Here is a 26,674-nt window from a genome sequence, read left to right on the forward strand (position 1 = left end):
AAAAACCAAAAAAAAAAAAAAAATGTACGTTTCATGTCAAGATGATTTTTAGTGTTAAAAAGATAAAAACATAACTTATATTAGTTGCTTTTATTCATTTCTAATAGAATAAACTATAGACTTTCCCGCATAGGTTTTAGTTTTATCCTTTATTTACCTTCATAAACACCAGTTAAAGATATAATCAAGTAGTTATTCCTACCAGAGTTAAGGGAAATAAAAATTACTTCCTTCAAATTAGTAATGAATAAATTGAAAGTAACTTAATTTTCATTCTTGAGAGATTTGGATTCTAGGCAGAAATTTGAAAACACTAATAAATCTACAGTTATTAAATTGATCTAACTTGCTACTAGACTTCGTAGTACTTGTGTGATTTTTCTTGGATTACTTTATAATAAATTTAATTATGAACTGGAACTTTGATCCCTGAGATAATATCAGGTTTTTTTTCTGCAGAAAATATTACACCAAAGCATATTGTGAGTAATGATAGCTCTGATAGTGACGATGAATCGCAAGAACCCAAAGGTAAGAGAGCTCAGAATTTCCCCCTTGACAATGCTTGCAGCTTTCATTGAGAAGACTGAATCTTGTGTCTGTTACAAAATAGACAGGAGATACGTCCCTTTTCCTTCTAACATCTCAAAAATGTTTTTTAATAAACAAATGAACATATCTGATATGACAGAAATACTGAATTCTTTAAGTCTGATTAGAAAAGCATGCTGGGGCTGGGGATTTAGCTCAGCGGCACAGCGCCTGCCTGGCAAACGTGAGGTCGTGAGTTCGATTCCAAGTACCAGAAAAAAAAAGAAAACAAACAAACAAAAAAAGAAAAGCATGTGTCTCAGCATCAATATTGTGATTTGGGCACAAATTTAGATCATAGTTTGCCTTTTACAGAAGGTTATATAGTTGAAATCATACAGTGTATTTCCTTTTTAGATTGGCTTCTTTTGCTCTCTGATATGCTTTAATGGTTCTTCTCTCTTCTCATGGATCAGTAACTCATTTCTTGTTAGTGTCGAGTAAATATATTTTTTGTTTAGCTGTATTGTAGTTTGTTTATCCAAGTTTTGAAACGTCTGAATAAAGTCATTATAAACATCTGTGTTCAGAATTTTACGTGGACACACATTTCCTGTTCACTAGGTGCATACCAGGGGGGCATGATTGTTATATCCTAGAATAAATTTAGTGTTGTTAGAAGCTGCCTAAGGTCTTCCGATGTGGTAGTACCATTTTGCATTTCACCAGCAATGAATGATGAGTTCTTTTGGCACCATATCCTTGCCAGCATTTGGTGCTATCAGTGTTCTGAATTTGACCATTCTAATAAGCAAGCGGTAGCATCCCATTGTACATTTCAGTTTTTCTAATGACATGTTATGTTCAGCATATTTACTTATGCTTACTTTCCACTTGTATATCTTCTGGGGGGAGATGTCTGTTTAGCTAGTTAGTCCATTTTTAATTGGGTTACTTTATTATTGCTGAGTTTTAGCAGTTATTTGTATGCTGTAGATAACAGACCTTCAATAGATGCATCTTTTTTGCAAATAATTTCTCCTAGACTTGGCTTGTCCTTCTGTCTTCTGGAAATTCCTTCATTTTTAATCATATAATTTTGATCAAAGTCTTTAGGCATTTCTAGCTTTAGATCCTTTAAATCTATACTACAATCGTTTGCTTCTTTGTACAGAACTATTGCAATCATCAGAGTAGCAAATGTACACAAAAGGCCTGAAGCTGTAAAGAGCTAAACAAATAAAAATTCACTATTAGTATCACATTGAATAAATAATTAATGCCATTTATATGTTGATTTTGGGGTTTTTCTCAGGAACAAACCTCAGAGGGATGTACCAATGAATGGATTGTATCAGTGATGATTATGAGGGTGATTACAAAGAAGATAGCTCCTCTGCTGGTGCAGAGTGTAGTTTATTTAAGAATAATGTGAATCCCCAAAGCTTTGGAAATAGTTTGAATCTCTTATTCATATCCTGTGCTACTGAAGATATAAATCAATCATTTTAAAACCTGATTTGTTGTGGTGAAAGATTTCCTTTGTCATGTTTGGCAGTAGAAACGTGTGGGAGTGGAAAACAGTCTGTTTTAGTGATTATGTAGTTGTCTGGATTGGCTCCCAAAAGAAAGCTCCCTTTTACTCAGCTCAGTTAAACTCATCTTTGTGAAAACATAAAGCAGTCTTTATTGTGATTTTATGTTTGTGTAGTGCGCTATACATTGATTGGAAATTATAAAGTGTGATTGTAGCTTGTGTTTTCTCTCAGAACTCTGTATTTATAAACAGAGTTACTGAAATTAGAACACAAGGGGTTTCGGCGAAGGTAATTATACTCTACCATAAATTGTTTTTTGACTTTGATTATGAGAGGGTTGTATCAATGATGATTATGTTGTGGCAGATGATGTTGTTTCTGCTACCAGCTAGCGTAACTGTGAATGGGCCAGTTATTTCTCTAGAACTTTACATGGATGCACAGATTCGGTTAATCTTCACAATAACCCTATGAAGTTTACTGATGAAGAAATGGAAGAAGAGATCAGATAGATAACTAGTAAGAAATGCACAGTCTGAGTCCATCAGCAGTGCTCTAAATGACTACATCATATAGCCTCCCAGGAATAGTGATGGTTCTCAGAAAGTCATTTAAAATTGTTTCCTTGGACTATTACAGAATTTGAAAACATTTTAGGGCATCTGTTTAAATTACAATGTTTTAGATCTCCAAAATTTATAAGTTGTGTGACAGGTTATACAACTGATTCTTTTTTGGGGGGGAGGGTACCAGGAATGAAACTCAGGACCTTGGGCTTGCCATGCAGGTGCTTATGCCTCTGAGCTATATACCAGGCCCCTGATTCTACTATGGGTTCTGTGAGTGTATGTGTGTGTGTGTGTGTGTGTGTGTGTTTCTGCATGAAGTCAAAATAAAGGAAGAAAAGAACTAAGGAAGAAAAAACAGGGAAAATAGAAAATTTACCTGCAAATCTAAGAATAGATCAAGTAGAACTGTCAATCATATAACCTTTACACTGTAGATAAAAAGAGAGCTAAGAACATTAAAAAGTTTTTTTCAGTATTGGGGATTAAACTTCATTTGAGTCTTCTCCCTGAGGTACATCCCTAACCCTTTAAAACATTTTTTTTTTATTTTGAGGCATGGTGTTTCTAAGTTGCCTAGGCTGGGCTTGAATATATGATTCTCCTGCTAGAGTGCTAGGACTGTAGGACTGTACCACCACACACAGCCAGCTAGTAGTTACGAAGACCCTTTTAAGAACAAAATTGATTAAGTATTTGTTACATTATTTGTACAAATTAACATATGTTGAATCAAAAACCATAAAGTTTTATTGTTCATGTTAACATTCAGTTAACCAAAGAAGCTTGCTTGATTAGGTACATTTTGGAGTGTTCATAATGATCTTCCCCTTTCCTTTAGGCACTGAAAGTGAAGATTCTGAAGGGGAATATCAAAATAATAATCAAGCAAGTTGGGTACAACGTATGATAATGGCCTTGGTGAGTGATTCAGCTTTGTTCAATACACGAGAAGGACGTGCTGGAAAGGTGCACAACTTCATGTTGGGCTTGAATCTCAATACATGCTACCCACTGTCTCCTCTGAGAGACTTCGTGTACGACGAACTGGATGCAGCTGTAGCAGGTAAGTACACAAAACGTTATCAGCGCAAGCCTATTGAGACTATCTTTATACTTTTTCTAAAGGAAAAGCATTTTAATTTCTGTTCACATCTATTTTTACTCAGTGACAAGAACATACATTTACTATGTGAGAGTCTTTAAACTACTTTCAGTTTTTAAGAACAAAATTGCACTGGACAAGAAATAGCTTCATCTTGTCAGTGTAGAACATATTCACTGAAAGATTGAGAGAGATCTCAGATCCTTTTTGTCTTGGTCAAGTTCACTCCTAGAAAATAGGGAACCCTCTACTGTCAGGACTACGTGGAGCTTGAAGCAGGGAGTTAGATGCTTACAAAATTGTTCCAAGGATTAGAGCAGCAAATTCCAGGCTGAGCTTGCCAGAGTGACTTTAAAAATACTCAGGAGTCACCCTCACAAACGCCTCCACAAGCACACTTGGCAGGGAAAAGCGCAGAAACATAGTCTCTGTCTCATTTCCTCCCTGGCCCAGGCTGGGTCAGCCCCGCTGGAGTCTGGGGGAGGCGGGGTGACCCTTGCTGTTGGCCGGGTGCCCTTGCTTGGTGTAGGAATGCACGCAGCATCTTGCACGCCCCAAGGGTAGAGAGGGGAGCAGTCGCTCCAGCTCTCATGAAGCTTTGGAAATTTTCTTAAGACCATCTGGTAAAAGCCTAGTCACATTCAGGTCTTTCATTTAGCCAAATGAGCAGGAATAGTTCCCTTTGTTTTTTAGTTCCATGGGAGTTATGGATTCAGAGGTAGTTTGCTTTGGTGGCTAATTGGTACATAATAATCTTTCCTCTATCTTAAATTTTCCTATTATCTTAAAAGTTTTCTATTCATCATACCGTTGTCTTTCCCTTAATTATCTTAACGTCATTTTTCAACCTTTTCTGGCTTAGTGACATGCATAGGATACTGTTTCTTTAAATGAGATATTAAAAATACTTTTTACTGTCCTTTGTGTTATACGTAGAAAATTAGGATATAGTTTTAGACTTTGTTGTTGTTCTTTTTTGTTTTTGTTTTTGGTACCAGGAATCGAACTTAGGACCTTGTGCTTGCCAGCCAGGTGCTTATGCCACTGAGCTATATCCCTGGCCCTGGTTGTTGTTCTTGTAGTGTCATTTCTGTTTATTGTTTGACGGTAAGGGCAATTACAAACACAAAAAATAGCCTCTGCACAAGGTGAATTCAAACATTTCTACTTTGCATTTTGCTTGTTTGAAACAGGGTCTCATTATGTATCACAAGCTGGCCTTCAGTCTGTAAATCTCCTGCTTCAGCCTCCTGAGTGCTAGGATTACAGGCATGTGCTACCATGGCCGACTTCTACTTTGCATAGTGTTTATGGCATTTAGACTCTAAAACATAGGCTACATCTTACATACCCTTAATCCAAGCCCTTTCATATGAACCATGACAAAAGTGTACTTTTGAGAAAATGAATATGTGTTTAAAAATTCATCTAAACTAAAATCGCTTAACCAGCCCTGTGATCAGTAGCATTATTTTTCTTGTCTCATGGCATGTGGTTGGGCTTATTGACATTACAGTAATAATTAAATGTGTTTCCTCTAGAAATTTATGCTTGATTGACGAATGATGATGGGCTTAAAAAAACACTGTACACACAGAGCATTTAGAACATGAAAGAACCTTCAGTTACTTGATTCTCTAGAAGAGGAAGAGCAAAGAAAATAATTCCATCATCTTTGTCGAAAGTTGCTCAGCAGATCTGATGAAACCAGGACACAGGTCTCTTGGCCTTGCTCCTAATCCTATCTCTTCAGCTACTTACCATCTCCTCAGTTTTATTAGTCACTGTCTTGCTGATGTAAGACTGGAAGTTTTCTTTGTGTATATTTTATTACCCCTGTTACATGTTTTTATTCTGCCATTATATACTTTCTCCGTGGTCTGCACCGCACGCTTGCTACTCCCCACAACTTCCTTGTAGTTTTGCAATGTTTTTTGTCAATTTGCTGGTGTTAGGGCTGCCAGATAAAATACAGAATTCCCAGCTAAATTGTAATTTTAAATAAGATGTGCATGAATAATGCGCAGCATCGTTGCAACATGTGGTGCATATTTAGATTAAGCAACTACTTGTTGCTCGTCTGAAATGCAGATTAAAGTAGGCATCCAGTACTTTTATTAGCCAACTGTGGCAGTCTTCAGAAGTGGGCCTCTTCATCTTTTTCTCCTGTTTTCAAACTGCTGTGCATTTTCACCTTTTTTCTTTTCCTTCATGCGTTCTTCATTCATATTGTATTTACAAACACTTACTAACGTCGTCTTGATCTTTGGGATGGGCAGCTGAACAAAGCAGGTAATAATTCTTGCTATCAGATTAGAAGCATTTATCGCTTCTTGGCCTTTTGGCTAAGATGAAGTGTAGATTAGAAGCATTTGATGGCTCATTGTCAGAGTTTGGATTTATGGAAAGACTTCTAGTCTTTGGTTAGTAATAATAGAAAAGCAAAACTAAAACTCAACAACCCTGGTCTGCATCAAGGAGGATGCAACAATTTTATTTGAGAGTATGGCTGCAAACTGAAAATATAAGTTAGATGCAGGTGTTTTTTCCCTCCATGTGTTGCTGTGAGATTAATAATTGCAGATCACCTTGTTTGATTCCTTTCTTCATTTGATGTCTTTTGAAATAAAAGCTATGAATAATTTTCATAAAACAACATGAGGAAATATATATAATATCATCCCAAAATATGGTATTTTATATACTAATTTCTTTTTTCAGATATTTTTAAATGTTCTAGCCTAAAATAGTTTTAAATTAATGACATTTGGGGAAAATTTAATTCATTTCTCAGTGTGTATCATTAAAATTACATTTTAGTCACTTTGTATTTTTTCAATTAAAAAATACACAGGGAACTAGTTTTATAAAAAATCCAGTTCTTTCAATAGTAAATTCATTTAATTTAACTGTGTCCCCATACCAACAATGCTAAAAACAGTTACACTTTAGACTGAGTTTACTAAAATGATTAATACTTTTTAAGTACCTGCTTAGACAGATCCTATTTATCTCCCTCTAATTGTTTTCCTATTTTAGACTAATTCTGTTTGATGTGGAAGTTAAAAAGTTTATCACAAACTGTAATCACTGTGGTTCAAAAGTCTTTGTTTAAATTCCTGGTAGGCAACTAAAATGCCATAATTAAAGCGTTAATTAAAAATATTTTTTTAAAAAAGTATTTTTCTTTTAATTTCATACACATCTCATGCAAAAAGTGGGTAGAGATTCTAATCTAGATATTATATTGCAAACATATTTTAGTTTACCACAGCTTTGTGGATACAGGTTAAAATTTGTGTATCTGAAAGTCTTCCAGTGAAAAGTGAAAAAAGGGTACTATCTTGTGCCCATGACTTTACCTTGCAGACTATCTTTTGAAAACAAGATAAATTATAAAATGATAAAATTCTGCTCATTAGTTTACTGAAAAATAAATACCTACAGGATGAATTTTAGGAAGTTGTTCATTAGTTACATGACTTCTTTCCTGTTTACTTTTGTGTTTATATTATTTACTGTGACATATACCATCTGGTATAAGAAATCAAGACATGAGTTAATTTAGGCCAGAATTCAAAACACAGACATCCAAATATTTGTGCATTGTAAATGGAATCTGTGTGATACATTTGTAAGATGATCATCACAAATATCCACAGTTGGACTGCTTTAAGGAAATGTTACATAACCGTAAAGCTTGTTTCTGTACTTATCAGAGAATCTGATTAATATACGTTTGGAAATTTTATGTGGTTTAAATGATGAGAGGATATTCTACCATAATGTCATTTATTCAATTTTCTATGATATTTTAAGAGATGTCATACAATTAATGGAGTTCAGGTTAAAGTAAGTTTAGGAAAAAACCCTAATAACTCTTGTCCTTCTCTTCACAAGGGGATAGGATGTTGTACTGATTTAAAAGCTCTACTTTAAAATATCTCAAACGTAGCACTGTAAAAAGAGACTGGCTTATATTTGAATCCCAGCTCCGTTTTTTATTAGGTGGATAATCTTGAGCACATACTTGGCATAAGCCTCAATTTACTTATAAAATAGAAAGAATAGCGGTACCCACTAATAGACTTAGTGTGAGGGTTCAGTGGCATGTTCACTCAAACTGCTATTAGTCTGAGAAATAGAGAACACACAATTGGCTATTACTTTAATCTGTTGAATTTTGTCTTCTTCAAAACAATTTAAGCACGGGGTTCTTATTTTATGTACGGAACATGTGTTAGTACATTAAAAAGTGATGCTTTTTGCAATACAATTTGGAAACACTACTTAATGCCAGCCTAGCTATAAGATTAGAACAGTGTTCAGCCACATGCCAGAGTTGGGAATGAGTGTACAGAATGATTTTTTCCTCAGTTGTAACCTTGTATTTAAGATTGCCTGATGAGAATGGGCAACTCAAAAATAATATTGCAGAAGTGGTTTATTTCCATTAACCTTTTAGCTTAAATTAAAATGAAAACAATTTTCAAAGCCAAAGAACACATTTATTTATTTATGTATTTATTTATTTATTTGAGACAGGGTCTCGTTATGCAGCTCAGGCTGGACTTGAGCTCACTTTTTAGCCCAGGCTGGTCTCAAACTTGCAACGATCCTCCTGCCTCAGCCTCTTGAGTGCTGGGATTCCAGGTGTGTGCCACCATGCCTGGCTAGAAAACATTTATAAGTTGTTGTGTTTTAATTATATTAGGGGAAATGTACTGTGTTTAAAAATACTCATAATTTATTTGGTTAGTTGTAATAAAATATGATGTGGCTTTACTAACTGAGAGAAGTATGTGCAACCAGCCATTTACATGGTAGTTACTGCTTTTGGAAATTTCAGTTTCAACTTCTTTCAGTCCTTTGGCCATGATGTTTTCCAAAGCATGTTCCTCACTTCCAGTTTTGTTTTCTGTGATTTCAGTTTCTTTGGGTCAACAGTCATCAAACTGTTAATTGGAATATTCCAGAAATAAACAATTCAAAAGTTTTAAATAACTTTACTACAGCATATTGTTATAATTGTTCAAATTTAATTTAATCTATTATTGTGCCTAATTTATAAACTGTGCTTTATCATGGGTACAGACGTAGGAAAAAGGATAAAGGGTTCAGTACTATCTGAGGTGTGAGACTTGTACTGGGGGTCGTGGAATTGCTCCCCTGGATAAGGGCCTATTACTGTAATAGTGTGACAATCTGTATAGGGCTTAGAATTCACACATTGGGTTTGGAACTTTAGGTCTCACTATCTGTAAAACTACACCATTTATTTTATCTCTTTGGACCTCAGTTTTCTTCTCTTTAACATGACTATCTCTTTTGTAAGTGTTCTATGGATGGTAAATCTCATATATAAAATTTCTAATGTACAGCAGATATTCAATAATAAATGGAGTTGCTTTTAGAAATGAAAATAGCCAAGTAATGAATTTCTAGCTTTGTCATAAAAATCTCTAAAACTATCATAAGCCAAAGATTAGACTTTTTTACCTTTAACATTTCAAATACATAATTTTAAGACTAAAAATCTCAGATAATAAATATAAGAGTTTGATAATCTTTATGGATTTCATTTTTGCAGTCTTTAGATTCTAGATTCTGGGATAGAAGGTTAGTGACTTAGCTGGTGAAAAAGTATACTGTTACAGTAATGTAGAGGTGCTTTTTAAGAATGAAATCAACATACAGATAATTACTTCAACAATGATTTCCCTTCTTTGGCTTCAGTGAGGGAGGACATAGCCCCAGACATAGTAAGACTCTTTTTTTAACCACTTGACCTGAGTTTATTTTCAGCCATATGGCCTTATTTTAAAAATTTAGGATTTTTTCAGCATTTTAAAAAAAAATTTCAGACCGTTTATTCAGACATTGTTTCCTTCAGCTGTTAAGGGCAATATGAGTTGCCTCAGGAATAAAATCTTTTCCTTCTTATCCATCAACAGCTCTAGTAAATGTAGCATTCATTTGTTATTCAGTATTTCAGAGATCAGAAATTGTAATAGATTTGGGAAAGCACAGATCTTGTCATTAATTGTAGACAGAAAGCGATAATAATGCCTTAAAGTAACTACACCAAAATCAAATATAAACAGCCTATTTCTGTTTACACTGAACAAACCGTATGGCTAACTGTTTTATTAATGCTTAAATTTCAGCTTTTATTGGTGCTACATAGTGTGTGCCTAAGTTGGACAGGAACCGTTTGAGGATTAGCTTTCTTTTTTGATCTCTTGTACTTGAAATGTAATGAATAAAATTGGTTGTTGGAGAATCACTATCATTTTTGCTTAGAAAAGGAAGAAACTGCATTGAGTTCCTACTGAATGCAGATCATTTTTTTTGAATATTTTATGATTTTGGAATGGAGTGCTCTGAATTTATAAGACAGGTATTAACCACTCTCCATACATGGTTCTATAAACAAAGCGAGCTCCAATCCTCTAGTTTTCAAAGATCTTATCCCTGATGAAAGTGCTTATCAAAGGAGATTTAAAAGCTCATTTGGAGACTGTCACACATGCCTGATGTGAGCTCCTTGAACTCTATGCTGCTGTTAAGAGGCTCTCAGAAGCTTGGCCGGCCTTCTTCCTACCCAAGAGGTGGGAACAAGCGTGTGGACAAGGAGACGGCAAAGCGGATGCCTGGCGTTTCATTTAGTTCAGCCCAAATCAATTCAATTCTGGTCCTAGTTTCCCCTGTTAGAAGTTAATTAGGAGCACCATGCAGGAATGTGAAGAGCTGCACGTTATCAATATTACTTTTGCATAAAATAACAATCTCTAGGATTCTACCGCTTTTTAGATCTCTGGTCATCTCATTCCATTTTTTCCCTCCACTGTAGTCATGCTGCTCCTTGCTGTACCTCAACCACACTGATCCTATCCTACTTTACTGTCTTTTATTTTAGTTTGCTCTCTCCTTGAAAAGCTCCCTTTCACTTGGCCCCACAGGTCTTTAGCTGACCAGTCTGTATCACTACTCTTGTGTCCTTGCAAGCTGCCTTCTCAGATAGGTCTCTTCTGACCTCCGACAGAAATTACCCCTCTGTTCAGACTTTGCCATTCATCAGTCATGTGACCTTGGAACTGACTTTAATTTGATGTCCTCTCCCTCACCTGTCTAAAACTTAAACAAAAATATGTATGAGGAAAGTTTTTAAACTAGTAAAGACCCATCTAGTGGGAGGTAATACTTTTAAGAGATTATAACTGAGAGATAATTCCAGAGGCCGAACTAATTTCTTTCTGGGTGTTGTCCCACTTAATTGTCACAGCGATCTCATTTGGTAATTACTTTTATCCTGATAATATAGGTGAAGAGACTAAGATAGAAAAGCAATAATTACCTGACAATTTTCAAACATGGATTTGTGCCCAGCTCTGTTTATCTCCAAAGCCTAAGGGCCTAACTATATGGAATTCTGTCTCTTAAATTTACAACGCACATTTTTCATATCTTAAATAATGTCAAGGGATCATATAATTCATTCTTCTCCTTTCCTTTTCTTAAGATCCTGATGAATTTGAGCAAATATATGAGCCACTGGATGTCAAAAGTAAAAAGATTCACGTGGTAGACAGTGGGCTCACATTTAACCTGCCGTACCCTTTGATCCTGAGACCTCAGAGAGGGGTTGATCTCATCATCTCCTTTGACTTCTCTGCTAGGCCAAGTGACACCAGCCCTCCATTCAAGGTAAGGGGATTTTGTATATTACAGCATTCCACACTTCAGCATGTTCTCTTGCAAGCCTTTTAGGTGTTTTAGATCTCTTGACCCAGTTTCTTATTTTATACTGTGTTCCACATTGTTAGGAGTAATATTTCTCAAATGCAGATATGCTTTCCTCATTTCCCTGCATAGAGAAATTTTGTTTTTTTTTTTTTACTGGGAATCGAACTCAGGACCTTGCGCTTGCCAGGCAGGTGCTGTGCCTCTAAGCTATATTCCCAGCCCCAGGGAAGTGTTAAATGAGTGCAGTGAGCAAAATAGAATTCAGAGTGCTGAGAAGGGTCAGAATAGTACAGTGGCGCTGAAGCTGAGGAGGGAAATTAGGCAGTGTCATTCTTTCTCAATCTATAGAGAGAAATGAGACATCAAAACGGAGATAATTTTTTCATCTCGTAATCACTGTCTGTATAGTCATAGGTTTTTAATCTCTTCCACGTCAGAAACACGGAAGGAAAGGGAAAGTTTCTATCTCTTCCTGATTCCACTGTAAACTTCTCTGACTAAATTTAGCCCGGCTTTTACCTCACGTAATTCCCTTTTCCTCTTTTTCCACGCAGTCGCACATCATTGGTCATAGCCCTGAGTCATATTTGTAAACACTAGAAAGCCTTTTCTTTTCTTTGGCCTCACGCAATTGCTTTACCCGGTGAACTTTCGGTCTTATTTTGATGTTGAATAATCATGAATGAATAACTATGAACAGCACTAGACATGAAATAAGCCAGTTAATCCAACCAAAGAGAGAGGAAATAAGAAAGGGTTAACTGTATGAGTTTTCTCAAATTTCAAACAAGAAATTACTCATACTTAGATGGGATTCACAGCAAAACTTAACTATATTTAGCCTAACACTTGGTGAAGCCAATGCTTTTATATCCATTAAATCCTTGTTCCTCTGGATTTTTATGTCTTTGTAAATGGTATCGAGAGATCAACTTAAAATTCCCACAAGTCCTGAAATATTAAGAACAGGGAGAGTTTTGTAGAAAGCGTATTTTTTCTTTGACTTTAAAGTACTATGTTGAAGTACTTATTTTCTCTAAATCTGAGTTATTGAGGTTTTTAGGTGCTATCTCATGTGATCCTCATAGCAGTCCCAGAAAGACAGTAACAGTATTAGCTTTATTTTACAGAAGGTAGGAAATGTGTTGCTGAGAAATAAGAAACAGCTGAACTATACAGGAGATGGGATTGGGGTTCTGTTATTTCAGAGACAGGGATCAACTTGGTCCTTGTTGCTCATGATCACAGTATTATTAGGACATGTCATTGTGTAATGTAACCCCCCTTTTAATAATTTGCTTTTTGATGGGCTTTGATGGCTAAACAATTTGTCCCAAGTCCCCCAGCTAATAAGTTAATGTATATGTCTGAGCTAGACCTGTTAGATTACACAACCCAGGCACGTGTCTGTCCGTCATCTTTTCCCGCTCTGTCCCACAGTACTACCACATCATTTATCTCTCCAATTGATTCATAAGCTCCAAAACTTCAAGTATAACTTCTCTCTTATGCTTAAAACATAGCAGGTGCTCATAATAATTACTGAGTGAATACATATGCAGGTACATTGCAAAATCTCATAGCTGTTTCTAGTTTTATCATGGCATTTATCACAGTTTTAAACATGAAGCTCATTTAATTTTAGTTACAAACCTGTGAGATACATATGAGTATTACTATCACCATTCACAGCTTCTATTAGAGGATATCAAGTAAAGAGATGTTAAGAAACACACTGAAGGCCATAGGGCTTCTGTTTGGACTCAGGCATTTGGTCTGAGAGCCTGTATTTTTACACTTTGATAATCTGCTTCATATACAGTCCATTTCCTCAAAGCTGCATATAAACAGAAGTGAGACCTCTTCACTATACCATTCTATATTAATTTATGTTCTCCAGTTTAAATTTTATTTCGGGGGCAGTCACACACTAAGCTTCTATGCAGAGCAATCTTCAAATCTTGGTGATTGGCAAGTGTGTATTTCTTCATTATGATGCACCTCAGCTTCTGTGGTTGTATTTTATGCGCCTTCCCTTTCTGACAGGGATCTATAATCCTCTCATTAGGAACGAAGTTAATATGTGGAAGCGACCATACACTCCACCACACCCGCTAACTAAGCAAATGGCTTCCCCCACGGTCACTACATTTATAGTACATATACACTAGCATCATGGAAACTCAACTTTTCTTTTTTTAAAAAAAGAATCCAAAAAAGCTGATTCAGGGAAAGCAAAATATTTTTACAGATAGAATAATTAACTGGTATTTTTAACACTGTAGTGGACATGATAGAGATTAAAAAATCTAGGGCTCTTCTGCTACTGGAGTTTTAAAAAACTCTTAATGGTTAAAATATTTTAAAAGGTTATAAATACTCTGGATCCATATGTATATGCATTTTTCCACCAGCAGTATCTCTATCATACTTTCATTCAATTCAGTTCGTTAGTGACTTTAAAAATGCAGCTCGCCCTGGCTGAGAACACAACATTCTTGAGTTTGGTTGTAGAATAATTTTATAGATCCTTCAGACTGATGGGCTTCTTGGGAACAGGGTTGTTATTTATCCTAGCAAAGAACACACTGCTGGCAGACAGTAGAGACCTAAGGAATACTGAATAATTCTCAGACCAAGTGAGTACGAACAATTCTCAAATGCTTCTTCCTCTCTTTTCTGTAGGAACTTCTACTTGCAGAAAAGTGGGCTAAAATGAACAAGCTTGCGTTTCCAAAGATTGATCCTTATGTGTTTGATCGGGAAGGATTGAAAGAGTGCTATGTCTTTAAACCCAAGAATCCTGATGTGGAGAAAGATTGCCCAACCATCATTCACTTTGTTCTGGCCAACATCAACTTCAGAAAGTACAAGGCTCCAGGTATGCTTGGGATAAATTTTATTCCATAAAATAGAAAGCTGTCAGGAGCAAGGCTGATATTAAACTGTTTCACAATGGCACTGCTCTACCAGCAATACAACATTGAGTGCGTTCCCGGGTTGATAAATAGCTACTGTCCTGAGACCCTTTTAAGTACTTCTCTTAGTTACCCCCAAATGCCCTGAGATCGTCCCAATGCAAAAACTAGAGTTAACTGGATATCTCAGCAAATCTCTATATGGCTTTAACTCCAGACCTTGGGATATGTTTGTTTTGATTGATTGGTAACCTTGTCATAGGGAATTTTATATATTTTAAATATCATCCTTAGAGAGTTCATTTTAGAACAAATCATGCAAAAACTCTGGGAATTTTAACTCTTTTCAAAAAATAATGTACCCTAGCAGTACAGCATGGCTAAGAATCATCCTACCCCACACCAGGAGGTGAAGCAGCTGGGGTGTTTATGTACCAGTTAGCTAGAGTGTTCAGTGGCATGCTGCCTGGGGAAGAGAATTACTTATGAGAATTTGCAGTCTGATGCTGGTGGAAACCAAAGTTCTACACTTGCGAAAAGAGAAGAAGTTGGGCCATCAGGCCAGACATGCAGACATTGGTCATGGGAAGGCGTCCAGTCAGAGCACACAGAAATGATAGTCTGGAGATGTTATAGATTCCCAGGCGGCCTCTCCAGGGGATCCAGTCTATCTTCATGGTTACTTGTATGTTTCATTCCCCGGGTTTTAAAGATATTTTGTACTTTTCAAAATAAGACTATTGATGACTCTTCTGGTATTTAGGTGTTCCAAGAGAAACCGAGGAGGACAAAGAAGTAGCTGACTTTGATATTTTTGATGACCCTGAATCACCATTTTCAACCTTCAATTTTCAATATCCAAATGATGCATTCAAAAGGCTCCATGATCTAATGCACTTCAACACCCTGAACAATATCGATGTGAGTATCTCCTATGACTGCTAGTGAAGTCACAGCACTTTCATATCACATAAATACAGTGGTATCCCTTTTATATAATCAAAAAGGAAAGTAAGGCTCATAGCTGACAATGTGGAAAATGTGTTACTTTCCTTCTCACAGATTATTATACTCACCTCAAAAATAGCCTCACAAAATTTACAAATAATGAAACTAATGCCCCCAAATTGGTAGAACTCACACATTATACTATTTTTCATTGAATGATAGATAATTCTATATTTCCTTCACAAAGCATCTAGTATATTTATCATATGATAAAATAAGTATTAAGATTGAGGAAGAAGATGATGAAAAGGAAATAGCAAAATAGAAAAATATGTGCAACCAGAATTATAGTTAACCTGCCAAAATATCAGGACATGAATTTTAATGAACACATTCATGCTTTTAAATGTCCTATTTTTGTGGGTCTTGGGAATTTGCCAAGTACAACAACCTTGCCCAGTTTTAGTCCTTGAGATATCAAGTGTCCTTTTCTTCAGAAATTTTAGAAACAAGTCATTCTCTTCAGTACTAATCATTCTTATCCCTGGTATATCTGCTACTAAGATTCTGTGCTTGTGTGAAATTCTTTAGTGTCAAACTCACCATTTAGGAACACTGTTGTGTAATGGAAATCATTGGTTTGTGCTCCTAAATCATAGTGTCTGAAAAAGTATTATCAGTTGTGAATGCTCAAGTTTATTGGCCTAAGTCGATGTTTTTACATTAGGAAACCACCCCCCCCCCAAAAAAAAAGAAGAAAAGAAAATAAGTGGGGAAAGGTATCTTGTCGGATTTGCTGGTCTTTTTGAAAACCTTATGAATGGCATGAGAATTTACAATATAGAAATCTGTTCTATATGTATAGGATTTAGCTAGGCTTCCTGAGCTAACAGAATTCTGGCACATCTAGTTTGCTTGCTTTTTAGTTTGATCTGGTACTATTAAAGACCAGTTGTGTGTAGTTATGATTGTAAAACTTATTAGTCACTGTCTTTATTTTTTTAAATATATGCAACTTTCCTCAACAAGCTTCATTTCCTAAAACTGTAAAATTATCTTCAGTTTACATTTACAAAAAACCAATTTTTGGTGTTTTGAGACAGGGTTTTTACTATATAGTTCAGGCTGCCTTGAACTCCTTTTGTAGCCCAGGCTGGCCTCAAACTCACAGTGATCCTTCTGCCTCAGTCTCCTGAGTGCTGGGATTACAGACGTGTGCCATGACCTGGCACACGTGACCTGTAATGATGAAAATTTTAAAGATATTAAGACAGAAATGAGTATTTTAATATATGTAATAGAGATGAAATTGAAATTCTCAAAATAGTTATATTTTATAAAGCACCATACTACTAAAAAAAGGAAGAGAGCTAAAAGTGATATCATAACAATCTTATTATTTCAGTATGAAGCTAAAAAATTAAAATATATTTTCCCTAGGATAAAATGTATAAAGCTTGATAAGTCATCTTCAAATGAAAAAAGCTAGATAATAAAGAATGTATAAATACCTATTGGTCATGGATACACATACACATATAGTAAAAAAATTGCATTTCTCTTGTTATTTGCCATTTGGCTTATATGAAACCTGCTAAACTGCTTGCTATTAGGTATGTTATAGCTATATATTTTACAATTATTCTTTAAGATAGTTGTTTGACACAGGTGAAAAAGTTAAAGCTTGAACAAAAATAAATTGCATTCCAAAATAACTCCTTTACAGCTCATTGGATGCTGATTCTTCACAAACCATTAACTAAGCATTTTTAAATTGCCTCAACTAACATCTGTAGCACAGCATGTAGAAGCAATATTGTATTTGTTGTATTGTTTTAAAATCACATATGGGTTATTTGTATAATTTTAAATAAGCTGGTCAGTTTTTGAGTTTTGTTCATTCATCTCTGAAACAGGAGTAATAGTAGCACCTATTGTAATGATAGTAGTGAATATTTAATTAGGTGATTAACAAACAGTGTCCTACAAACAGAAGGTGCTCAATAAATGAGAATCTTAGCTATGTGGGTCCACATCTTGTATGTCTGAAGGTCCATAGTAAATATGCTCCCAAAGACCTTTGGAAATGTTTATAATTCTCAATGTAAACAAGTTTGTACAGGTAATAACAGCCTAGACAGTGTGTAAATATTTTTTCAGATAATTGAACAAAAGCATTCTATCTACACTATATGACCTTTGAGATTCATGTTTAAGTCAGTCTCCCTCCCTCCTTCTCTCTCTCTCCCTCTTTCTCTCTTTTGCTCTCTCTCCTTTTATCCAGGTAAACCTTTCAACTTTAGCTGAAAATTTTCCCTCCCTTGCTGATGTCCCCTGCTTTAACCAGGAAAATACATTTTTGTCATTATCAGGGCCTCTTGTTAAGTAGAAAATGCATTAAGAACGACAAAATTTTGTGTTGAGGTTGAGGTGTTAGACAATCCATTAGGTTATCATCAGCCACATCTTGCACTCCCACACCATCTGAATAGAGAAGTGCTTTGCATTTCAGTACGTGGACTGCCGCAGTGGTTTTCAGTAGCAGACACTATGAATATAAATTGTTAGAATGTGAAGTCACCATGTGCTGAGCCCTAATAAGGTAGTTTTCAACTTTGTGGCTCTGACCAGTGTGGCATGAGGCAATGTTCCTCTGCAGTTCATATTCTGACCTGATTTTCCTTGGAAAAGGCTACCTTATTTCTTAAGAGTTGCGTGCTCCTTGTTTCCCCAGGACACTCTAACCGGCCTGTTTTGTAGATGCTAAATATCCTTAGAGGTCTTCAGCTCTGCTTTTGCTCACATTGTGACAGCTAGGGTTTCTCACCAGCATCAGATTTCTGCACTTACTCAATCCGTCCAGATGCCTTCTCACTGAGCACTGTTTCCATGTTTTCACAATTATGGTATTTCTTTTTTTTGTTTCCTTATAAGAAATTTAACATATAGTGACTTATATTGCAGACATGAGGTAGATGGGTGTATTAGTCACTTTCTGTCCCTGGAACAAAATACCTGACACCCACAACTTAATGGAGGAGAGGTTTATTTTGGCTCACAGTTTTAGCCCATGGTTGGAAGCTGTAAGGCAGAAATAGTATGGCAGAGGGGCCCGGCCAAGGAAAAGGTGTTCAAACTTCACTCGCACCAGCCAGGCAGCATACAGAATGGAGGGACTGGGAAGGGAGGTTAACACTTCAGGTCACACCCACAGTGACCCGCTGGTTCCCACCAGACCTCCTAACAGTGCATGCATCTATGAACTCATCAGTGGATTCCTCTCCTGTGCGCCCCTGTGATTCAGGCACCTTGCAGAGCCCCAGCTCTGAACAGGAGGCCCTTAGGGGAGCATTCTAGATCTAAACCACACCAGTGGTCATGCAGACTTTGGAGTCAGATCAAAGTGGTTGTTCAGATTCTTGTTCTGCTGCCCATTAGCTGGATGATTTGGAGCATGCTGATTAACCTTTTCCAGTTTTATTTTCCTCATTTGGAAGGAGAAAACAATAATACCTGTCTTATAGAATCAGAATAGAGTTTATGTAAAGTAACATAAGGGCTAAGGATGCAATAGACACTCAGGAAATTGAAACAGCTAATATAATAATGATGATGATAATGAGTGTTCATATTCTTGTCTGCTTTTAATTACAAATTATTAACACTTTAACAGCAACAATTTATTCACTTTGTTTCTCTCAGAGATACCGATCACGATGTGGGGTACCTAAAGTACATATACAATACATTTTTCATGAGTGATTTACTAGGAAGTGTCATGGTACGGGTACTATTGATTGGAGGTGGAGTTCCTGATTGGCAGATCCCTACGGTGTGTCTGCCCATGCAGCTGGCTACACACTCAACTCATAAACTACCACTTTGGTGCAAATGGAACATGCCTCCTGAGATCCGATTTTTAGGACTTGTTGATTCATTTATTCCAGGAAAATATTTTGTTTTCCAGGCTCGGTTATTCAACTTACTCAGTGGATATACAGTAAAGGGTCAAGTAGTGTATGTTAATAAAATGAAGGAAAACATATGCCTAACTTTTTTTTTTTTTTTTTTTTTTTGGTAGTAATGGTGATTGAACCCAGGGCCTTTGTACTGAACTACATTCTTAGTCCTTTAAAAAATTATTTTTTGAGACAGGGTCTTCCTAAGTCTTAACCCTTAATTTAGTGATATTTCATCTTCTTGATAAGAACATCTAAGTACGTTAGACTCTTGTCTTTTTAAAAATAATTTGAAAACTTATCATGTGCTGTGACCTAGTTAGTGTACTAGGCCCGTAGGAGAGGGAAGGCTGAGATTCTCTATTGCCTGTTGTAAGGAGTCCTGACTGCCACCTCTAAAACAAAAAAATAAACAAGAGAAAGGCCAAATAAATGTATTTGCTTGTAGTTTTACATGATACCGGAACCTTCAGAATGAAGATTTTAGACACCCAGGGTGAGCTGCCTGTTTGCATTCTTTTTGGGGGAAGGGTAGAGGGCACTGAGGTTGAGCTCGGGGCTTTCACACTGAGTATGTTCCCAGCATTTTCTTTTTAATTTTGAAACGTAAGTGTGATGAATCACGGACAGTAGTATAGCATGTGACCTAACGAGGCTTGGCCCAGTGGAGAAACCCAGCCAGGCCTGTCCTGCTCAGCTGCTTCTTTGATCTCTCTGTTCGTTATTCCGTACTCTTTGGTATAGGACAAGACCCCTCGAAAGTGCGCGCATGCGCATGTGTGTTTGTGTGTGTGCGTTTTAACTTGTAGGTGTGGAATTTGAGCTGTGAATTATTTAGACAGACTGCTGGAAGTCACAGTGATGAAAGAAGCTGAGGTCACCTGTCTTTTCCCACTCTTTCCTTGCTTCCCTATCATCTGTTTCTTAAGGAGCATTCTTTCTTCTTGTTGTTGTAGTTAATATTTTTTGAGACAGTGTCTCACTATGTAGTTCAGGCTCGCTTTGAACTCACAGTGTAGTCTGTGCTGGCCTCAAACTCATGGCCATCCTCCTGCCTCAGCTTCCTGAGTGCTGGAATTACAGACTTGGCATAGTAGTGTTCCTTAGATACAGCCTCTTTTCCAGTCAAGGCAGCTGGTTCCCAAGTCTGGCGTCTGCCTTCTTGACGTCCCATTTTTAGCCTTGTTTTGCAGCTACCAAGAAGCTGGTCTTCCCTCTCCTCTGGTAAAACATTGCCCAGTCCTCAATGCCAGCCTGATTTCCCTCATGGATTCAAAAAGTATCCTGTGTAATTCAACTTCAGCAAATACCTTTTGTGCAGTTATTAAATTTCCAAGGATTTATTATATAAAAGATGATTAATCTAAGATCCCTGCTTTGATGACATTTCAGTTCTTACTGGGAAGGCAGGCATTGACTAGCAAATTCATAGTAATTTAGACCAAAATATCTACTTCTAATCTCTTATATTGGTTATTTTTTACTTCTTTTTCAAAATACAGTGTAACTTCCTTTTTTGCACTCTTTTAAAACATCTCCTATGGGGAAGAGAACTTTGCATTTGCTTATGTATTGCATACAATTTCATGTCTCTAAATTTGTTCTTTTTGGCATGTTTTACGTATTTTGTTTTTCTTATTGTGTAGCCTTATTGCCAGAGAGGTAAGGGACCTGATTCTACATTTAGACAGCAACTGAATACTCACAGGAAAAAATGGTACTGGGCAGACTTCAGGGGAAGGAGGACGGAAGGAGAAGGTTGAGATAAAGAACTGTTACAGGGAAAACCCTGACAGGAAGGATTATTCATAGTATAAATTAAAAGAAAACTATAGACTCACATTTGACATACTGCTTTTTCATCTCTCTGGTTGTACCAGTCAGCATGCCAAAAATGTTTAACTTTATCAACTTACCTAGTTTAACTCCTGTAAATATTACAGAATTACAACTCACAGGAATTGGGTATGTTCTGCAGTAATCTGAAAATCCTGTTTAATAGTTTCCTAGTGTCAGTATGCCACCTAGTGGCTCAATTTGTACATTCTAATTGCATATGATTTGGATTTTTTATTCCATATGATTTGGATGCTTATTTCTTTTATAAGAATAGCTTGATTTTCAGGAATACCAACTGAGGTCCAGTTTATTAGTGTGTGATATTGATTTTTTTTAATGAGACAGGGTCTCACTGTATATTCCATGCTGACCTTGAACTCCCTCATGTAGCCCAGGCTGGCCTTGAACTCATGGCAATCCTCCTGCCTCAGCCTCCTGAGTGCTGGAATTACAGGCATGTGCCACCATGCCTAGCTTGCCTTGTTTTTTTTTTTTTTTTTTTTTTTTTTTTATGCTCTTGAACTCATTAAAAAGGAACTGAGAACAATCACTGTCAGTATAATTTCCTCTGTGGTCTTTTCTAATTTAAATCCTTCTAGATGTTTGAAAAATAGCCTTGATTGCTTTTATTTTTTATTTTTTGTTTTTTTCTGGTACCAGGAATCGAACTCATGACCTCACACTTGCCAGGCAGGCACTGTGCCACTGAGCTAAATCCCCAGCCCCAGCCTTGATTGCTTTTAATTTGGTACTTCTCTGGGACTGGGGCTTGATGTTTCTCTGGGTGCTGAGAAGAAGCAAAAACCAGCTGATAAATTGTCTGATTTGGATCTCTAGGAAGATAGCAAGATTTTTTTTTTTTTTTTTTTTTTGACAGCAAGATTTTTAAATGGAAATGTGGTAGCACACTTTGAATAGCAGAACTGATTCGCTGGCTTGTGCATCCAGTGCGTTCCCTTGTGTGTATAAGTGGGGTGTCTATTTCTTGTAAGCTGTGTACCCAACTTCAACTTAGAGCTCCCAGTTTCCATCACACAGTTTTAAAGAACAATAATAAATGCTAGATGGATCTGCCTGCTGGGCCTAACGTTGCGACACAGACTGTTGAGTACGGGTCAGCACCACCGAGACCCCCGTCCCTCTCCTCTAAGTAGTGGGCCACGCTTATCTAATGAGGTTGTGTGGATGGAAAACCCTCTGTGCACCTGCCACCGGGCCACGCCACGCTGGCTCTGAATGAGAGGCGGCCACGGGCTCCTAAGCTGCTCAGGCTGGCCAAGCATTCCTGCCCGCAGCGTAGGCTGGAAAGCACACGCAGAGTGCCTGAATGTGCCTTACGATCGCTGGGGTGGAGAAGAACGGGAACAGTGTGATAACCAACCTTGTGACTTGACTCAGTCTCTAGTACCCTACATGTCTCATTTTATTGTTCATTACCATAAAATCCTATGGTCCTGTCCTGGGGAACGGAGGCTTCCTGGTGTTGACGGACACCTAAAGCAGGAGGAGAGCCACTGTCGCTATCCAGGCCCACTTTCCAAGCCGTCCCCATCCCGGCAGTAACTACGCTTACATCCGTGTTTCCCCCTCTCTGCTGAAATTCTAGCAGGGTTGTCCTCATTGCAGTAACGCTATGTGACAATGGCAGTGGAAGGCCTTAGAGGTTGTGGTTGCCTGTGTTTTCTTCTGGTCACCATCAGTTTGGGCATGGATAAAGATTACCGTAAGTGAGGCAGAGCACTGCGCTTTCATCCATGAAATCACAGCTCGCGGTGTTTCCTGCCCAGGATAGCCATGCTCCACCGCTGTGTTTGTTTAGCCAGGAGGCAGGGCAATTCTTCAGGACTGCTTTCTCTGCTGTTAGAGGGAGTCTTACTTTCTCATGGTCTCTCACTCCTGCTTCCCTGAAAAACTCCTATGACAGGTTCACTCATGACTGAATATTCTGGGGAAGAACCAAAGAAGTATAAATTTGCCATGTTATTCTCAACTTCCTCAGCACAAACTTCAGAGCTGCTTCAGGACGAGCAGTTGGATGAGGGTGGGGCTGGAGAGTAACGGTGGAATGTTAAATTTAAACATTCCCTCCACGTATTCCATAAAGACTTTTCTAACTAGAAGACCAATCAGATTTTTGTTTTGAGCCAAGCCATGTCCAGAGGAGCTCACAGCAGCACTAACTGTATATCTTCTGTCTCCATTTTCAGGTGATAAAAGATGCAATAGTGCAAAGCATTGAATACAGGAGACAGAATCCATCTCGTTGCTCTGTTTCTCTCAGCAATGTGGAGGCAAGAAGATTTTTCAACAAGGAATTTCTAAGTAAACCTCCAGCCTAGTCCGGGTACTGGAAAGAGCAGCAGTCTCTGATCCTGAGGCAATTTGGAATTCCACGATGACTGGATTTGAAAGCACTATTCAGATCGTTGCGCTGTACATAAGAGACTGGCTAAAACTCAGAGCGGGAGTTGTTAGGTGCATGAGAATAATACTGTTACAAATTTGTTAGGTGGATAAATGATGTTGATTATGTAAAAATGTATTTGTTCACAGTCTCTTTCAATATGAGATTCCTGATGCAAATGTAAGGATATATACGGTGTTTTTAAACATTCCTCATCAATTTTCCTCAGTGTGCTCTTTTTAAAAATGTGGTTTTTCTGTCTGAAATGTTTAATAGTTCAATCTCAGTTAGTAGGGCTTCCTAGTTGTGTGTGAAAGTTATTCACTGACTAGGTTTATTCATGAAGTGCAACAACACTATTTTTTTATTTATATATCATGTTTATGAAATAAATATGTCAATATGCAATTTAGCATGATCTAATTGAGTTTTCTGTTCTTCTTATTACTGAGATATTGTACTGTTGCTGTGAAAGATTTTCAGATTCACTGTATTCAAACCCAAAAAGTGTCAATTCTAAATGCAAATGTGAAGCTTTGATATTTAGATCATGATTGTTTTTCTTGGAAATGAAAGTTTATGTAATTTGTTCAGCAGGTGATATTTGTTTACTTAGCAAGTAGAAAAAATATATAACCACCTCTGATGTAGCATTTTACTTTGATATTATCCTGGGCCATTCATTCCTAAGCTAGCACAGTTGACTCAGAGAACAATTCAGAAAAGGGCAGGGACCGCACCGGACTTAGGGAAGTGACTTCCCTTTTTGCACATGTGCAGATTTGTCTTAGAGATCGGCTGTATTGTAGACTGCGGCTTCAGTCAGAGTTGAACTGTGGAGGCTCAGAATTAATACTGCAAACCTAAGGTCCTCCTTTCTTTCTTAGTTCTCTGCCTTTCTCCTTTCCTTTAATTATCTTTTGCGTTGGTGAACTTTCTAGTTGTTGAGACCTAATACCTGATACTCACAATTTAAAGGAGGAGAGCGTTAATTTGGCTCCCAGGTTTGAGATTCAGTGCATGGTGGACTGGCTCCAAGGCAGGGACATCATGGCTGACAGGCATGGTGGAGGAAAGTTGCAGCCAGGAAATAGGAAAGGGAGGAGCGGGGGATGAGACCGCACCCACTGGGATCACACTCCCAGTGACCCACCTTCAACCAGGTCCCACTTCCTGAAAACATATTCAGCTATGAACTCATAAACCAATGGGTGTAGGGCTCCCATGATCCAGCTTCCAAAAGCTCCATTTCTGAGCACATGAGACTTTTGGGGGAATATTTTAGACCCAAAGTATATATCTTTCTACATTCTCTATTCTTTCTTTTCTCTCGCCTTTCACATTTCTACTCATTAGGAAAGACTGAAACAATGATAAAGGAGAGAAGCCTTGAAGTTTCATTCTCATTGTCTGCTGACATGATAATGCACACAAGTGTCCATCAAGTGCCCTCTGGCACTTTGCAGGATCTGAGGGTCCACGGCGGACAGAACTGATAGAAATATCTGCCTGGGGGAACTTACAAGTTAGTGAAATTGACTTAAGGATAAACGGGACAAATGCGTATCTTAGAGAGTGATGTGTTAAGAAAATGAAAGAAGGGAAAAGAGATGGGAGGAGCTGGAGATGTGAAATTTTAAGCGGGGTCCCGGGGAAGTTTGTAATGTGCAGATGACGTCCATTGCAGAAAGGTGTGAGGAGTTGGGGCAGCAAGGCCTGTGGATGTCCAAGGGAAGAGCATTCCTGGCACAGGGAAGAGTGCATGCAAATTCATTGACAAAGAGCACAAGGCATATTTCAAGGACTGTCATGCCCAGAGCAGAGGGGAGGTGTAAAATCTTTTATTTGTTCCAAATTTGACAATACTCTATATTCCTGTACCCTTGACTTTGTGACCTTAACACAATCTATGGTGCCCCATGGAAATGAACTAGATGATCATTCAAAAGAGCATGGGTTAGAAAGCTGAAACCATCTCAACCCCTGTTTTCTCTTTGTTCACTTTTAATTTTGTAACTACAATAATGGAAGCTTCTTGTCTAACACAGCTGTGTCAGTTTGTTCAGTTATGAAGTTCACAGGACCTTTGATTTTTATAGGAACACACATCTTAATGGCAAATTAAATTTGTATGTTTACAGTTTCTTCTTCTACCCCAGAGAATGAATGATCAGTGAACTATTATCTTAGTTTTTCCAAAAATCATCCACTTACCGTGCAGTAATTATAACTTGGCTCTGTGCCTTCTTCACAGAAACACGACCTTTCCAATCTGCTTGTTTAGGCCCTGACAGGGCTCTTAATCTTCTCTGTGGACAACCTGACCGATGTCAGCTTATTTATTTTTGTAAGCTATAAAAGAAAAATAAAAATTTAGTATGTGTATATGCAGTTTTATTCCTTTTAAAAGATAAAATTTTAGATGTTTTGTAAGTACTGTTTTTCTAATAGTGAAACCACTCCATGAAACTTTGGCACCAGTTTTTCCTCTTCTTTTCCTTCCTAAAGATTTCAGTGTCGACGCCATTAGGTGAGGTGGAGGCCAGTAGATGAGGTTGGTGGTGTCATGGAGCAATAATGAGTCAGAACAGGACACAAAGCCTCAGGAGAGTCTGGGGGCGTCCACGCCGGTGTGGCACTCACAGTGGAGATCACTTACACACAGAAGTCAGCACCTAATTAAATGTTCTACATGTTATAAATATAGTAGGAGCCAGTTTTCTCACTGAGAATAGAGTTGCAAATATGGAAATGGAAACCAGAAGGCTTCTGTGGTGGGATTGAAATTGAAGGTAGTGTGCATTCCTATTGTTCCGCATATGTAGTGGCATAGATAACAGAGATGAGGGGTGGGGGGTGGTGAGGATGTGGACTGCGTGTGTGATGTTGCACAGGCATGCCACTGAGAAGCTCTGAGAAGAGTGACACCCCATAGCGGTGAGCACGCATGGAGCCCATATCTTGGCATTTAACTTTTATTATTTTCTAGGAGACATTTAGGCCCCTTAGATAAGTGGCTGATCCCAACGCTAGGGTAAGGAAAGAATAATTCTAGACCATTTTATTTTGCCAAAGAATGGAAAATTGCTCAGAGAGTAATTGGACCATACTCCTCTCCAC

The 26,674-nt window shown here is 37.6% G+C and overlaps 1 protein-coding gene across 2 annotated transcripts in view; it reads left to right on the forward strand.

Moving 5' to 3' along the window:
* The window catches only part of Pla2g4a (phospholipase A2, group IVA (cytosolic, calcium-dependent)), a 134,719-nt gene extending 108,407 nt beyond the window's left edge, over positions 1–26,312 (forward strand). For both annotated transcript variants that reach the window (XM_013521775.1, XM_005375092.2), the window contains 6 exons: positions 460–531; positions 3,477–3,701; positions 11,263–11,447; positions 14,172–14,367; positions 15,168–15,325; positions 23,358–26,312. In XM_013521775.1, the coding sequence (XP_013377229.1) occupies positions 460–531; positions 3,477–3,701; positions 11,263–11,447; positions 14,172–14,367; positions 15,168–15,325; positions 23,358–23,489 (968 nt within the window). In that variant the 3' untranslated portion in view covers positions 23,490–26,312. The remainder of the gene's footprint in view (positions 1–459; positions 532–3,476; positions 3,702–11,262; positions 11,448–14,171; positions 14,368–15,167; positions 15,326–23,357) is intronic.
* Positions 26,313–26,674: the final 362 nt, after the last annotated feature.

Source organism: Chinchilla lanigera, unplaced genomic scaffold, assembly GCF_000276665.1.
Source record: "Chinchilla lanigera isolate Chin_1 unplaced genomic scaffold, ChiLan1.0 scaffold00005, whole genome shotgun sequence".
NCBI lineage: Eukaryota > Metazoa > Chordata > Mammalia > Rodentia > Chinchillidae > Chinchilla > Chinchilla lanigera.